We start from the raw sequence: 17658 nt of genomic DNA on the forward strand, positions 1-17658 counted from the left end.
TTCTGATGGCGTTGTCAAGTTTCCTTAATATTACTAAAGATGTCACCCAAGGGTCGATTTTTTTCTATATAAACAATATTGGTTTGTCTGTACGAAATAATAACCTCCACTTGTATGCAGACGATACTGTTGTGTACTCTTTCAGAACTAATCTGCCTTTTTTGCTTTCCTTTGTTGAGCTGAAATTGGTACTTTATCCAGGTAAAAGTAAGCATATGTTATTTTCCAAAAAGCTTAAAAATGTAACTGATTATTTATGCATTGGATGGTGCCCACATTGATCGTGTCTGGTATCTGGATTGATACAAAGCTATCTTTCAAAAAGCATATTGATGAGGTAGTTAAGAATTTCAAAATGGGCTGCTTCCTTTATAGGAATAGGGCATGCCTTTCATTAAAATCTCGAGGCTAGGGGGCAGTATTTTGATGTTTGGATGAAAAACATGCCCAAAGTAAACTGCCTATTTCTCAGGCCCAGACCCATATAATTGGCAGATTGGGATAGAAAACACTCTAAAGTTTCCAAAACTGTCAAAGTATTGTCTGTGAGTATAACATAACTGATATTGCAGGTGAAAACCTGAGGAAAATCCATCCAGGAAGTGCTGTTTTTCTGAAACCTCTCTCTTTTCCATTGCAAGCCTGTCCTCCATTTAAAGGGATATCAACCAGGATAATTTCCCTATGGCTTCCACAAGGTGTGAACAGTCTATAGACATGGTTTCAGGCTTTTATTCTGAAAAAATGAGCGGGAATGATCACATCGCATCAGTGGATAGCCAGATGCCCTCAGATTTGTGCATGCGTGCGCCACTGGAACGAGACCTTTTCTTTCTCTCTTCTATTGAAAAGGCTCCTGTCCGGTTGAAATATTATCAATAATTTATTGTAAAAACATTATTTATTATAAAAAACGTTTGACAAGTTTCTACGAACTTTACGGATACTATTTGGAATTTTCGTCTACCCCTGACCACACGAGACTGTGTGACTAAACAAAACGCGCCAACCAAATGGAGGTTTTTGGATATAAAAATAATCTTTATCGAAGAAAATGAACATTTATTGTGTAACTGGGAGTCTCGTGAGTGCAAACATACGGCGATCATCAAAGGTAAGTGATTAATTTTGATTGGTCACGAAAGTCAGAAAAGCAATCTACTTTGCTGCTAGCTGTTTGTAATGTTTGTAATGTTTTGTCTGCTGAGAGCTGTCCTCACATAATCGCATGGTTTGCTTTCACCATAAAGCCTTTTTGAAATCTGACACGCCAGGTGGATTAACAACAAGCTAAGCTGTGTTTTGGTATGTCGCACTTGTGATTTCATGAACATTAAATATTTTTTGTAATTTAATTTGAATTTGGCGCTCTGCAATTCACAGGATGTTGACGAAAATGATCCCGCTAAAGGGATCTGTGCGCCAAGAGGTTTTAATAGCAGAAAATAAAACATTCAGTTGACATTCATACCGATTATGGTGATATCGTCTATATGAATGCGGCTCCCACTGTATTGAAACCATTGGACGCAGTTACTCATAGCGCACTGCGCTTTATTTACAGATGACAGGTTTCCTACATATCACTGCTTTCTGTATCAGAAAGTAAGCTGGCCCTCTTTGAATACTCAGATCAACGCATTGCAATATTTTTGTTTATAAAGCTCTCTTACACAAACATCCGCCGTACCTTACTTCAACGTAACCTAAAGATGTACGAGCTACCAGACCCGGTCTCAGATATGGCTAACTCTGGAGAGCCCTTCAGTGTCCACTAAGTTAGGTAGATCTGCATTTAGTTTATTTGCACCTTTACTTGTGGAATGATCTCCAGAACTCTCTAAGGTTGGATGTTTTGGTGCCACTAGAGCAGTTCAGACGACTGGTTGATTTACCTTTTTACTGAGGAATGTGTTTGTTTTTCCATGATCAACACGATCACGATCCAAACACTTGTAAATTTGGTATGTTTTTATTGCGTTGCAATTGTAAATATTGGGAATTTATATGATTGTGTGCAGTGCTCCCTTATAAAGAGGCCATGGTCTCAATGGGATGTCCCTGTTTATATTAAAAAAATGTCTGCAACTCAACTTGCACCAATTGTAATGGTTTTGAATGCCCTACTAACGGATGGAATCCTACATTCTCCCAAAATGCTAGTCAGATTATTCTTGACGTTGCTAAATGAACTGCTAACAAATTCATAAACAGTTTGGAGGAAAGAACACCCTAGGGAAGTCATTAAAAAAATCACTATCCCTTCAAGCTTACATATTTGTGATAGTAGTACTAATCGTAAAGTTAAGAATCAAGAAACAACAACAAAAGAATGCACTAATAAATACAATTTGTAGCCTGGGACCAGACAGTACCAAGTGAAGAGCAGTAAGAATACTGCAAACATAATAATGCAAAAAAAAAAATATATATATATAAAATGTGTGTGTAATATATTACCAGAACATCAGCAGAAATAAGCTAAACATCAACAGTTCACAGTAATTAATCCCAAATGAAAGTTATTTAAATCGTGACAAATGCAGCAGATAAAGTCTGACAAACAAGTCTATAAAGCAATACTACATCTCACTGTACAATCCATTTTCAATTACATTACACAATACCTCATTCTTAAAATAGTTTGCCACTGTTGTTCCAAGGGAGATGCAAAAAAAATAATAATCAGAATGTTACTGGAATGCTCCCTAAATGTGCTGCACACAGTCTGCTTTTGACATATTCAATATTTTGGGTAATAAAGCATAACATTTGCAGCTACATCGTCGCTATGCACTCTTCAAAGCACACTTCATATTTTAGCCACTTAAGTTCTCCCATACTATTTTATAATAAAATATGAAATTGCACTTTGAGCAGAGGTGCGTTCAACAAGGGTTCTGTTTGTGATGAACATGTTACTTAGTAACAATTTCAGTTGAACGATTTTGAATTAAAGTTATGGTGAAACATTAAAAAGCTAAATGTTTGCAAGGATTACCATGACAGTTTAGCAATGAGAATCAAACTGAAAATGACTTTCCTATTCCTACTACATGTAATAGAAAGCCTTGGGTGGTGGCAGTTTACACCCGAAACAGATATTTTACGTTCGCAGCACACTGTTAGCGAGCTTTCGCAGCTAACAGAAGACAAATGGAATACGTTAGCAAACTATTTCCTCTGTTGAACGCACATGAGGTGTTGTTCATTTTGTTTAAACAATTTGAAGGGTTATCAAGTTGCTATACAACTTGGTGTTGTGGCATCGTAATGCAATCACCCGGAAGACAGTTCTTCAGTTCCCTTTTGCTAAGATCCTTGTTGGGAAAACAGTTCCCACAATCAAAGGGCAAGGAGTTATGGTGGTCAGTTACTTTATAATAATATTCATAAGCAAATGATCCCAATCAAAATAATACCTATTTTCCCAAAACACAAAGAAATTCACCAACATTGTGAAACCTGAAACCATGACAAGGCTTCCAGATCAGATAGTGCAACTCAATCCTCAGTACAATGGTGCAGACATTGATAGTGATAGTAACATTCGGGACAGATTCTGGTATGAAGTATCACTTCTAGGTTGTAAATTCTGATGCACATATCATACGATACAAGTCCACACTTGTCCTGCTATTCATTCATCGCTCTCTTAATCTACGTGTTCACTGCAAGTTAATTTATTGTCGCTCCTGCCAAATAGGAGCTTAGAGCCTAATGGTCAGTGCAGTTACCTCCGGCCATCCCAAAACCCCAGCCTCTGTATCCCTACAAACTACGCAACTGAATCCCAACATATGTTTACTCATGTACTAATGCCCTATGAACATTCTCATTATAAACCTTTCAATGGTACAATGGCTAAACCAGACTTAAATCAATCAAATGGTTTGAACTGTGGTACCTGGTATACAGAAACATACATTTATACCTTTTTCTTGTTAATTGATTTAAAAAATAATTGACAAAAATCTAAAAGTCTTTGGGCTTTTGGGGATGGTAGGGGTTAAGCAGGCTGAAGGGGTATACAACCAACACCCACCCCACCCTCGTGGCACACCATGGGTGCCATGAATGTCCAGCGGTTGGTCTCAGCGTCGTACATCTCTACAGAGCTCAGGTTGGATTGTCCGTCATAGCCACCCACGGAGTAAAGCCTGCCACAGTTTGCCACCAGTGAGACTCTGCTGCGCCGTGTGTTCATGGCCACCAGGTGGCTCCATTGGTCTGCCACTGAGCTGTACACCTCGGCCCCGCTGAGGAACCCGGAACCATCATAACCCCCCGCCACATAGAGATGGCTGCCAAGGGCTGCAGCGCCGTGACGACAGCGCTTGTTCATCATGCCAGCAACGGGGTGCCAAAGAGCTGTGTGCTGGTTGTAGTACTCCACCTACAGGATGGGAGGGGTCATTAGTCATTCTCTTTCAGAGTCTAATGCATTTTAAAGGGTATGTTCACGATTTAAGAGATTATGGACTTTTTAACATTCACCCGTGATATTGATTGAGCCAAACTGTTTATGAAATGTAAACTATTAATTGGTCATTGATTATTTTTACAAGAGCAGCCTCCAGTAGATTAGCCTGATTAGAATGGAAGTGGAAGGGCATAGCTTGTTTAAACAGCACTAAAATGTCAATTTTGTAAATGCTAAATTGCCTATGCAGCCAAATAATTTCATCAGAGATTATACATGGGTATAGTACCAGATACGCTTAAAAAAAACTCTTTGGATCAATCAACACCATCACAGACGAGTGGTAAAAAGGACATTTGAAGAAAACACTTTTTTGTCAGAGTCTTAGAATCCTGCTCGCTAAGAGTTTGGAGCGGGGAGTGGGGATTGAAGGGTTTGGAGCGGGGAAGAGAAGGGTTTGGAGCGGGGAAGAGAAGGGTTTGGAGCGGGGAAGAGAAGGGTTTGGAGCAGGGAAGAGAAGGGTTTGGAGCGGGGAGCGGCGAGAGAAGGGTTTGGAGCGGGGAGCGGAGAGTTTGGAGCTGGAAGGAGAAGGGTTTGGAGCTGGAAGGAGAAGGGTTTGGAGCTGGAAGGAGAAGGGTTTGGAGCGGGAAGGAGAAGGGTTTGGAGCGGGAAGGAGAAGGGTTTGGAGCGGGGAGGAGAAGGGTTTGGAGAGGGTAGCGGAGAGAGAAGCGTTTGGAGCGAAGAGAGTAAGGGCTTGGAGCGGAGAGAGAAAGGGCTTGGAGCGGGGAGAGAAAGGGCTTGGGGCGGGGAGAGAAAGGGCTTGGGGCGGGGAGAGAAAGGGCTTGGGGCGGGGAGAGAAGGGGCTCGGGGCGGGGAGAGAAGGGGCTCGGGGCGGGGAGAGAAGGGGCTCGGGGCGGGGAGAGAAAGGGCTCGGGGCGAGGAGAGAAAGGGCTCGGGGCGGGGAGTAGGCAGTCAAGGTTTTGGAGCGGGGAGTGAAGGGTTAGAAGTGGGGAGCGAAGGGTTCGGAGCGGGGGGCGAAGGGTTTGGAGCGGGGAGCGAAGGGTTCGGAGAGGGAGAGCGAAGGGTTCGGAGGGGAGAGCGAAGGGTTCGGAGCGGAGAGCGAAGGGTTCGGAGCGGGGGGTGGGGATTGAATCCCGGGTCTGATGGGGAGAGGCATATATACAGTGGGGCAAAAAAGTATTTAGTCAGCCACCAATTGTGCAAGTTCTCCCACTTAAAAAGATGAGAGGCCTGTAATTTTCATCATAGGTACACTTCAACTATGACAGGCGATTTTTTTTCTAATTTTCAGAAAATCACATTGTGGGATTTTTTATGAATGTATTTGCAAATTATGGTGAACAAATAGGTATTTGGTCACCTACAAACAAGCAAGATTTCTGGCTCTCACAGACCTGTAACCTCTTCTTTAAGAGGCTCCTCTGTCCTCCACTTGTTACCTGTATTAATGGCACCTGTTTGAACTTGTTATCAGTATAAAAGACACCTGTCCACAACCTCAAACAGTCACACTCCAAACTCCACTATGGCCAAGACCAAAGAGCTGTCAAAGGACACCGGAAACAAAATTGTAGACCTTCACCAGGCTGGGAAGACTGAATCTGCAATAGGTAAGCAGCTTGGTTTGAAGCACTCAACTGTGGGAGCAATTATTAGGAAATGGAAGACATACAAGACCACTGATAATCTCCCTCGATCTGGGGCTCCACGCAAGATCTCACCCCGTGGGGTCAAAATGATCACAAGAACTTTGAGCAAAAATCCCAGAACCACACGGGGGAACCTAGTGAATGACTTGCAGAAGGCTGGGACCAAAGTAACAAAGCATACCATCAGTAACACACTACGCCGCCAGGGACTCAAATCCTGCAGTGCCAGACGTGTCCCCCTGCTTAAGCCAGTACATGTCCAGGCCCGTCTGAAGTTTGCTAGAGAGCATTTGGTTAGATCAAACCAAAATATAACTTTTTGGTAAAAACTCAACTCGTCGTGCATCTAAAGAACACCATACCTACTGTGAAGCATGGAGATGGAAACATCATGCTTTGGGGCTGTTTTTCTGCAAAGGGACCAGAACGACTGATCCGTGTAAAGGAAAGAATGAATGGGGCCGTGTATTGTGAGATTTTGAGTGAAAACCTCCTTCCATCAGCAAGGGCATTGAAGATGAAACGTGGCTGGGTCTTTCAGCATGACAATGATCCCAAACACACTGCCCGGGCAACGAAGGAGTGGCTTTGCAAGAAGCATTTCAAGGTTTTGTAGTGGCCTAGCCAGTCTCCAGATCTCAACCCCATAGAAAATCTTTGGAGGGAGTTGAAAGTCTGTGTTGCCCAGCAACAGCCCAAAAACATCACTGCTCTAGAGGAGATCTGCATGGAGGAATGGGCAAAAATACCAGCAACAGTGTGTGAAAACCTTGTGAAGACTTGCAGAAAACGTTTGACTTCTGTCATTGCCAACAAAGGGTATTGAGATAAACTTTTGTTATTGACCAAATACTTATTTTCCACCATCATTTGCAAATAAATTCATTAAAAATCCTACAATGTGATTTTCTGGATTTTTTTTCCTCATTTTGTCTGTCATAGTTGAAGTGTACCTATGATGAAAATTACAGGCCTCATCTTTTTAAGTGGGAGAACTTGCACAATTGGTGGCTGACTAAATACACTGCTCAAAAAAATAAAGGCAACACTAAAATAACACATCCTAGATGTGAATGAATGAAATATTCTTATTAAATACTTTTTTCTTTACATAGTTGAATGTGCTGACAACAAAATCACACAAAAATGATCAATGGAAATCAAATTTATCAACCCATGGAGGTCTGGATTTGGAGTCACACTCAAAATTAAAGTGGAAAACCACACTACAGGCTGATCCAACTTTGATGTAATGCCCTTAAAACAAGTCAAAATGAGGCTCAGTAGTGTGTATAGCCTCCACGTGCCTGTATGACCTCCCTACAACGCCTGGGCATGCTCCTGATGAGGTGGCGGATGGTCTCCTGAGGGATCTCCTCCAAGACCTGGACTAAAGCATCCGCCAACTTCTGGACAGTCTGTGGTGCAACGTGGCGTTGGTGGATGGAGCGAGACATGATGTTCCCGATGTGCTCAATTTGATTCAGGCCTGGGGAACGGGCGGTCCATAGCATCAATGCCTTCCTCTTGCAGGAACTGCTGACACACTCCAGCCACATGAGGTCTAGCATTGTCTTGCATTAGGCGGAACCCAGGGCCAACCGCACCAGCATATGGTCTCACAAGGGGTCTGAGGATCTCATCTCGGAACCTAATGGCAGTCAGGCTACCTCTGGCGAGCACACGGAGGGCTGTGCGGCCCCCCAAAGAAATGCCACCCCACACCATGACTGACCCACCGCCAAAACGGTCATGCTGGAGGATGTTGCAGGTATACTGATACGTTCTCCACGGCGTCTCCAGACTCTGTCACGTCTGTCACATGTGCCCAGTGTGAACCTGCTTTCATCTGTGAAGAGCACAGGGCGCCAGTGGCGAATTTGCCAATCTTGGTGTTCTCTGGCAAATGCCAAACGTCCTGCACGGTGTTGGGCTGTAAGCACAACCCCCACCTGTGGACGTCGGGCCCTCATACCACCCTCATAGAGTCTGTTTCTGACCGTTTGAGCAGACACATGCACATTTGTGGCCTGCTGGAAGTCATTTTGCAGTGTTCTGGCAGTGCTCCTCCTGCTCCTAATTGCACAAAGGTAGCAGTCCTGCTGCTGGGTTGTTGCCCTCCTACGGCCTCCTCCACGTCTCCTGATGTACTGGCCTGTCTCCTGGTAGCGCCTCCATGCTCTGGACACTACGCCGTCAGACACAGCAAACCTTCTTGCTACAGCTCGCATTGATGTGCCATCCTGGATGAGCTGCACTACCTGAGCCACTTGTGTGGGTTGTAGACTCCGTCTCATGCTACCACTAGAGTGAAAGCACCGCCAGCATTCAAAAGTGACCAAAACATCAGCCAGGAAGCATAGGAACTGAGAAGTGGTCTGTGGTCCCACCTGCAGAGCCACTCCTTGTGTCTGAGCCGTTGAATTGAGATTCTACTTTGTCTCTGTACTGGCGCTTAGCTTGTTTGATAGCCTTGCGGAGGGAATAGCTGCACTGTTTGTATTCGGTCATGTTACCAGACACCTTGCCCTGATTAAAAGCAGTGGTTCGCGCTTTCAGTTTCACACGAATGCTGCCATCAATCCACGGTTTCTGGTTAGGGAATGTTTTAATCGTTGCTATGGGAACGACATCTTCAACGCACGTTCTAATGAACTCGCACACCGAATCAGCGTATTCGTCAATGTTGTTATCTGACGCAATACGAAACATCTCCCAGTCCACGTGATGGAAGCAGTCTTGGAGTGTGGAGGCATGTGGCAGGGTCTACAGTCAATCACGGACTACAGGAAGAAACCCAGCCCAGTCACGGACCAGGATGTCTTGCTCCCAGGCAGACTAAATAACTTTTTTGCCCGCTTTGAGGACAATACAGTGCCACTGACACGGCCTGCAACGAAAACATGCGGTCTCTCCTTCACTGCAGCCGAGGTGAGTAAGACATTTAAACGTGTTAACCCTCGCAAGGCTGCAGGCCCAGATGGCATCCCCAGCCGCGCCCTCAGAGCATGCGCAGACCAGCTGGCCGGTGTGTTTACGGACATATTCAATCAATCCCTATACCAGTCTGCTGTTCCCACATGCTTCAAGAGGGCCACCATTGTTCCTGTTCCCAAGAAAGCTAAGGTAACTGAGCTAAATGACTACCGCCCCGTAGCACTCACATCCGTCATCATGAAGTGCTTTGAGAGACTAGTCAAGGACCATATCACCTCCACCCTACCTGACACCCTAGACCCACTCCAATTTGCTTACCGCCCAAATAGGTCCACAGACGATGCAATCTCAACCACACTGCACACTGCCCTAACCCATCTGGACAAGAGGAATACCTATGTGAGAATGCTGTTCATCGACTACAGCTCGGCATTCAACACCATAGTACCCTCCAAGCTCGTCATCAAGCTCGAGACCCTGGGTCTCGACCCCGCCCTGTGCAACTGGGTACTGGACTTCCTGACGGGCCGCCCCCAGGTGGTGAGGGTAGGCAACAACATCTCCTCCCCGCTGATCCTCAACACTGGGGCCCCACAAGGTTGCGTTCTGAGCCCTCTCCTGTACTCCCTGTTCACCCACGACTGCGTGGCCACGCACGCCTCCAACTCAATCATCAAGTTTGCGGACGACACAACAGTGGTAGGCTTGATTACCAACAACGATGAGACGGCCTACAGGGAGGAGGTGAGGGCCCTCGGAGTGTGGTGTCAGGAAAACAACCTCACACTCAACGTCAACAAAACTAAGGAGATGATTGTGGACTTCAGGAAACAGCAGAGGGAACACCCCCCTATTCACATCGATGGAACAGTAGTGGAGAGGGTAGCAAGTTTTAAGTTCCTCGGCATACACATCACAGACAAACTGAATTGGTCCACTCACACAGACAGCATCGTGAAGAAGGCGCAGCAGCGCCTCTTCAACCTCAGGAGGCTGAAGAAATTCGGCTTGTCACCAAAAGCACTCACAAACTTCTACAGATGCACAATCGAGAGCATCCTGGCGGGCTGTATCACCGCCTGGTATGGCAACTGCACCGCCCTCAACCGTAAGGCTCTCCAGAGGGTAGTGAGGTCTGCACAACGCATCACCGGGGGCAAACTACCTGCCCTCCAGGACACCTACACCACCCGATGTCACAGGAAGGCCATAAAGATCATCAAGGACATCAACCACCCGAGCCACTGCCTGTTCACCCCGCTATCATCCAGAAGGCGAGGTCAGTACAGGTGCATCAAAGCTGGGACCGAGAGACTGAAAAACAGCTTCTATCTCAAGGCCATCAGACTGTTAAACAGCCACCACTAACACTGAGTGGCTGCTGCCAACACACTGACACTGACTCAACTCCAGCCACTTTAATAATGGGAATTGATGGGAAATGATGTAAATATATCACTAGCCACTTTAAACAATGCTACCTTATATAAATGTTACTTACCCTACATTATTCATCTCATACGCATACGTATATACTGTACTCTATATCATCGACGGTATCCTTATGTAATACATGTATCACTAGCCACTTTATACTATACTATGCCACTTTGTTTACATACTCATCTCATTTGTACATACTGTACCCGATACCATCTACTGTATCTTGCCTATGCTGCTCTGTACCATCACTCATTCATATATCCTTATGTACATATTCTTTATCCCCTTACACTGTGTACAAGACAGTAGTTTTGGAATTGTTAGTTAGATTACTTGTTATTACTGCATTGTCGGAACTAGAAGCACAAGCATTTCGCTACACTCGCATTAACATCTGCTAACCATGTGTATGTGACAAATAAAATTTGATTTGATTTGATTTGATTATTGGGGGTGTCTTGCTAATTGCCTATAATTTCCACCTGTTGTCTATTCCATTTTCACAACAGCATGTGAAATTTATTGTCAATCAGTGGTGCTTCCTAAGTGGACAATTTGATATCACAGAAGTGTGATTGACTTGGAGTTACATTGTGTTGTTTAAGTGCTCCCTTTATTTTTTTGAGCAGTGTACTTTTTTGCCCCACTGTATACAGTACCTACTGAAAGTCTTCACATCTTTTGCACAGTTTTCACATGATGCTCCCTTCCTTTAATATCTAGAAATGCATAAATTGTGATTTTTCCCCACTGATCAACGCAACCTACTGCACACTTTAAAAGTTCCACAAAAAAAGGTATAATTGTGTATTATATTGATGGTGTAGCATCTTCACACCCTATAGTTGATACTTAGTGGAAGCACCTTCGGCAGCAAATACAGCTGTGAATAATTGTTATTCATTTCCACCAATATTGCACAACTTTTGGGGCAACATCTATCCATCATTCTCAGCAAAATTGGTCGGGAATCATTGATGGACTGCAATATGTTAGTATTGTCTTTGATTTTCAACCAGTTTTAAAGTTTTTACCTTAATTTAACTAGTCAAGTCAGTTAAGAACAAATTCTTATTTTCAATGACAGCCTAGGGTTAACTGCCTGTTCAGGGGCAGAAGGACAGATTTGTACCTTGTTAGCTCGAGGATTTGAACTTGCACCCTTCCGGTTACTAGTCCAACGCTCTAACCACTAGGCTACCCTGCCGCTCTCAGGGCTGAGACTAGACATATTTTGTGAAAATGTTTGTTCCTGATCTTAATATGTACCACAGTAAGGAGTGCGAAGGCCTACATTATGTAATCAAAAATTCTAATTTCAATTTCAAGTAGGTTGTGTTGATCTGAAGAAAAATATCTAATCCTTTTTTAGATTTAAAGGGGCCATACATGTCACATTTCCCACCTGCAAATAGTGCCTAATAGACCTAATCCTCTCCTGTTCATCTACCTTAGTCCTGTCAGCAATTTGCAGGTTGTATGTCAAATGGCATCCTTACCGTATTGAAGATCTGTAAACCGTCATGACCACCAGATACAAAAATCCTTCCATCAAAAACAGTCACCCCAGCTGCACTGCGACTTGCACTCATCTCTGTCATTACTGTCCACCTGCACGAGTGTATAAGGAAAAGCAGGTGCACTTTAATGTTGATACAGATGGGCTACACCTTTTCACTTAATATAAAAGTCACACTAACAACATGATACATTTGAAAATAGTTTTACATACTTGATATGTGTGATGTGATATGATCTAAAGTAATGGTTTTGGATAGAACTGGATAAGTGTAAGGAAGTAAAACACAGCAGAAATACTCAAAATGAATGTTACAAAATATGACATTAGCAATAAAATTATATATATAAAAAAACTTTTACATTCCTCCACAACCAAGCTCAGAATTAAAAGGTAGAGTCGGCAGGGCTCCCGAGTGGCGCAAGGCACTGCATCTCAGTGCAAGAGGTGTCACTACAGAGCCTGGTTCGAATCCGGCCGTGATTGTGCGCCTCCCTATGGGACTCCCAATTGGCCCAGCGTCGTCCGGGGTAGGCCGTCATTGTAAATAAGACTTGCCTAGTTAAATAAAGGTTTAAATAATAATAAAATGTGTTTTAAATGCATTAAGTCAACAGCAGTATCAGGCCAACTTCCACAACAGTTCATGTGGAGGTAGGAGCATGTATATACACTGACTGTACAAAACATTAAGACCACCTGCTCTTTCCATGACAGACTGACCAGGTGAATCCAGGTCAAAGCTATGATCCCTTATTAATGGCAGTTGTTAAATCCACTTCAATCTGTGTAGATGAAGGGGAGGAGACAGGTTCAAGAAGGATTCTTAAACCTTCAGATAATTGAGACATGGATTGTGTATGTGTGCCATTCAAAGGGTGAATGGGCAAAACAAATGGGATATGTTAGTAGGTGCCAGGCGCACCGGTTTGTGTCAAGAACTGCAACGCTGCTGGGTTTTTCAAGCTCAACAGTTTCCCATGTGCATGAAGAATGGTCCACCACCCAAAGGACATCCAGCCAACATGACACCAACTGTGGGAAGCATTGGAGTCAACATGATCCAGCATCCCTGTGGAGCGCTTTCAACACCTTGTAGAGTCCTGACGCCCTGCCCTGACGAATTGAGGCTGTACTGAGGACAAAAGGGGTTACAATGCAATATTAGGTGTTACTAATATTAAGTATTCCTAATGTTTTGTACACTCAGTGTAGAATACATCAATGTCAATTAAGGGTCAAATGTGGAAGTAGCTCCATCTTCTCCTTCAAGGGGGAATTGTTGCTGTACGGCAGACACCTATCCCAAGTGGCGCAGTAGTCCAAGACACCGCATCTCAGTGCGAATCCAGGCTGCATCACATCCAGTCGTGATTAGGAGTCCCCATAGGGCGGCGCACAATTGGCCCAGCGTCGTCCGGATTTAGCCGGTGTAGGCCGTAATTGTAAATAAGAATCTGACTTGGCTAGTTAAGTAAAGGTTACATTTAAAAATCCAATCCTCACAGTACAATGGGTGTAGGGGCTAGGTCAGTGATACGTAAATGGCAGCCTATTAAAATAATTTTAGAATGTCATACAAAAGTATTACTGTGTGTGAACTTTCAAATCCATTCTGTCATTACTAAATATGCAAGGTATTTTAATTACAATTTTTTTTAACACAAAAAACATTGAATTAATAAAATAAAATATTTGAATTGATCGTCTTCCTCAAATGAAGGGGATGATGTCGCAATGTTTGCGAGAGAGAGGGAATCTGATTTAATTGGTCCTCAACTCACGGCTCAAAAATCATCCAGGATAAACTGAGTTAGCCTGCCCCGGAGAAGGTTAGTTCTGAAGCATTTGTTGCCATAGAAATATACCTGGCTAAAAGGTGAGCCACTTTCATGGTACCGGTTATCCCGAGTGGAACTCAGAGTTGACCAAAGTTACCTCACTAACTCCTCAAACCAGGTACGTAGTATATCCTCTGGTCTAGCTTGACTGGGAATTCAGGGAGTCAAAGTAAAGTAAATCACATAGGAAATGTACAGAACCTGTTGGCTTCTGGAGAGTAGCACTCTACTGAGTTGAGTGAGGATTTGCCATCATAGCCCCCGCACACATAGATATGTCCGTCAACCACCACTGTTCCCATTGCACTGCATTCGGAGAGATGGAGAAAGGGGAACGAGGATAAACACACAATAACGTGTTTTTGCAGACCCATCAGCTGGATCAAGAAGCTCCTGTCCATTTAACTAGGGTTTTCACCAATGGTGTATAAAAACCATAGAATATACAGTAACAGTCAAAAGTTTGGACACACCTACTCATTCAAAGCTTTTTCTTTATTTTTACTATTTTCTACATTATATAATAAAAGTGAAGACATCAAAACTATGAAATAACACATGGAATCATGTAGTAACCAAAATAGTGTTAAGCAAATCAAAATATATTTGAGATTGTTCTAACAGCCACCCTTTGCCTTGATGACAGCTTTAGACACTCTTGGCATTCTCTCAACCAGCTTCACCAGGAATGCTTTTCCAACAGTCTTGAAGGAGTTCCCACATATGATGAGCACTTGTTTGTTGGCTGCTTTTCCATCACTCTGAGGTGAAATTCATCCCAAAACATCTCCATTGGGTTGAGGTCAGGTGATTGTGGAGGCCAGGTCATCTGACACAGCACTCCATCACTCTCCTCCTTGGTCAAAATAGCCCTTACACAGCCTGGGCCATTGTCCTGTTGAAAAACAAATCATAGCCCTCTAAGCGCAGATGGGATGGCGTATCGCTGCAGAATGCTGTGGTAGCCATGCTGGGTAAGTGTGCCTTGAAATCTAAATAAATCACTTACAGTATCGCCAGCAAAGCACCATCACACCTCCTCCTCCATGCTTCACGCTGGGAACCACAGATACAGAGATCATCCGTTCACCTACTCTGCGTCTCACAAAGACATGGCAGTTGGAACCAAAAATCGCAAATTTGGACTGCAGACCAAAGGTCTTCACCGGTCTAATTTACATTGCTCATTTTTCTTGGCCCTTCTTATTGGTGTCCTTTAATACTGGTTTCTTTGCAGCAATTCGACAACGAAAGCCTGATTCACGCAGTCTCCCCTGAACAGTTGATGTTGAGATGTCTGTTACTTCAACTCTGTGAAGCATTTATTTTGGCTGCAATTTCTGAGGCTGGTAACGCCAATGAACTTATCCTCTGCAGCATAGGTAACTCTGTCTTCCTTTCCTGTGGCGGTCCTCATGAGAGCCAGTTTCTTCATAGCGAATGAACTTTCAAAGTTCTTGACAATTTCCGGATTGACTGACCATCATGTCTCAAACTAATGATGTGCTGTCATTTCTCTTTGCTTATTTGAGCTGTTCTTGCCATTTTTAATGCTTTTGAGCCAATCAGTTGTGTTTTGACAAGGTCCATAGACCTTGTCAAAACACAACTGATTGGCTCAAAAGCATTAAAAAGGAAAGAAATTCCACAAATAAACTTTTAACAAGGCACACCTGTTAATTGAAAAGCATTCCAGGCGACTACATCATGAAGCTGGTTGAGCGAATACCAAGAGTGTGCAAAGGGTGGCTACTTTGGCAAAGGGTAGCTACTTTGAAGAATCTCAAATATAACATATATTTTGATTTGTTTAACTATTTTTTTGATTCCTACATGACTCCAGGTGTTATTTCATAGTTTTCATGTCTTCACTATTATTCTACAATGTAGAAAATAGTAAAAATAAATACAAACCCTGGAATGAGTATATGTGTAGCAAACTTTTGACTGGTACTGTATGTCTATGCTTTCCCCAGGGCTTATTTGATTCATGTATGAGATGACGTTCAAGTACACCAAGTTGAGTTGTAGGTTACATGACTTAAATAGGGTGGGTACTCGTAGAACTTGTCACAATAGTAGCTGTTCCACAACTATCATTGTTTGGTTTGGGGGATAATTAATTTACTTGTTTGAATGCAGTCTATGGACAAAGAGTGACAGCAATTTGGTTTTGATAAACTAGCCAATGCCAACATATACTAATAAATTGCATTCAGAGACCAACATCCCAGTCAATTACTATTTATCATGTTTTAAATTGCATGCCTGATTCCTCTCCAAATAATTTTAAACCTATTAATTTACAAGGACCACAGCACTTTAGTGCAAAGTAAAACATGTGAACAATCCTCCGTTAAGCATTTTAGAATGTCTCGATCAGCTACTAGGTAGATAGGTAAATTTGGAGCCTACTAAACAACTTATCAAAATCTACAGGTAATCAGTATACTGTATCTACTTAAAAATGGGTCGTTCTATAGGAATTTAATCACTTTTCGACCACACCCATTTTGCTTTGAATGAAACCTTCCATACATGGTTGCCGATTGGTAGAAATTTTGGACCTGAATGCAAAAACATTCATGAGATAGAGGTGCTTAAATGCGACCAATTTTGCATACCCCACCCTACCATGAGACATCCATGGCAGCATCAATGAAAAATATGAATAGTTCAGATGTTATATGAAAGCTTATAAACAGGGTTTCAAATCTGTTTTATAATATCTAGAAAAAATATAAACGCAACATGCAACAATTTCAATGATTTTACTGAGTTACAGTTCTTATGAGGAAATTAGTCAATTGAAATAAATGTATTAAGCCCTAATCTATCGATTTCACTTGAATAGGCCGGAGCATAGCCATGGATGGGCCTTGGAGGGCATAGGCCCACCCACTGGGGAGCAAGGCCCAGCCAATCAGAATTTGTTTTTCCCAACAAAATGGCTTTATTACAGACAGAAATTCTCCTCAGTTGTCTGGGTGGCTGGTCTCAGACAATCCTGCAGGTGAAGAAGCCCGGCTGTGGAGGTCCTGAGCTGGCGTGGTTACATGTGGTCTGCGGTTGTGAGGCCGGTTGGATGTAATGCCAAGTTCTCTAAAACGACATTGGAGGTAGCTTATGGCAGAGAAATGAACAATCAATTCTCTTGCAACAGCTCTGGTGTACATCCCTGCAGTCAGAATGCCAGCCGTCCAAGAGAAATACGCCTTTTGTGTGTATGGAACATTTCTGGGATCTTTTATTTCTGCCCTTGAAAAATCAATTATCTAAAAGATTTTTGTTATTTTCACATACAGTTGCGGACAAATATATCTGAAACCTTGCACTTTTCTTAAATAAATTGACATTTATGAAAACTTGCCCCCCACACAGTATTAGATCTTCAACATTACAGAATTATTTAAAAATAAATTGTACTTACGTTACCAAATTTTTAATTTGGAAAAGAAACAAAATGGCATGCTCATAATTATTAACATGAACGTTAAAGGTACATTTTTTTGTAATGTTTTTCAAAATTAACGAGAAACTATCAAATAGTTTGACAACCCTATGCAATCGCGCGACATTACATGAAGGCCAATCATGGCTCAGCCTCTACCTTGAAATTCTGGGAAATTGAGAAAGTTTCTTTCCTCCAGAGGTGGCAATATGGTGAGGAAATTGTTAAGAGAGGCACTTTGGATCGAATGCTTAGATTACATGGAGCCAAAACGTCTGAATGAACAGCTCTCTCCTTTTTTGTAAACACATTTTTCTTTGTTTGTTTATTTCTCTGTCTTTTGTTATTCAAGTTGAATGTATGTGTAGGAATTT

General features: G+C 42.8%; 1 protein-coding gene across 2 annotated transcripts in view; it reads right to left on the bottom strand.

Moving 5' to 3' along the window:
- Nucleotides 1–2330: 2330 nt before the first annotated feature.
- The window catches only part of LOC139386964 (kelch-like family member 18), an 82151-nt gene continuing 66823 nt past the window's right edge, over nt 2331–17658 (bottom strand). The window contains exons 8-10 of one of the 2 annotated variants that reach the window (XM_071132876.1): nt 14035–14139; nt 11973–12084; nt 2331–4396 (exon numbers count right to left, since the gene is read on the bottom strand). In XM_071132876.1, the coding sequence (XP_070988977.1) occupies nt 4010–4396; nt 11973–12084; nt 14035–14139 (604 nt within the window). In that variant the 3' untranslated portion in view covers nt 2331–4009. The remainder of the gene's footprint in view (nt 4397–11972; nt 12085–14034; nt 14140–17658) is intronic. The other variant, XM_071132877.1, reaches the window with a different exon arrangement.

Source organism: Oncorhynchus clarkii, chromosome 28, assembly GCF_045791955.1.
Source record: "Oncorhynchus clarkii lewisi isolate Uvic-CL-2024 chromosome 28, UVic_Ocla_1.0, whole genome shotgun sequence".
Classification (NCBI taxonomy): Eukaryota; Metazoa; Chordata; class Actinopteri; order Salmoniformes; family Salmonidae; genus Oncorhynchus; species Oncorhynchus clarkii.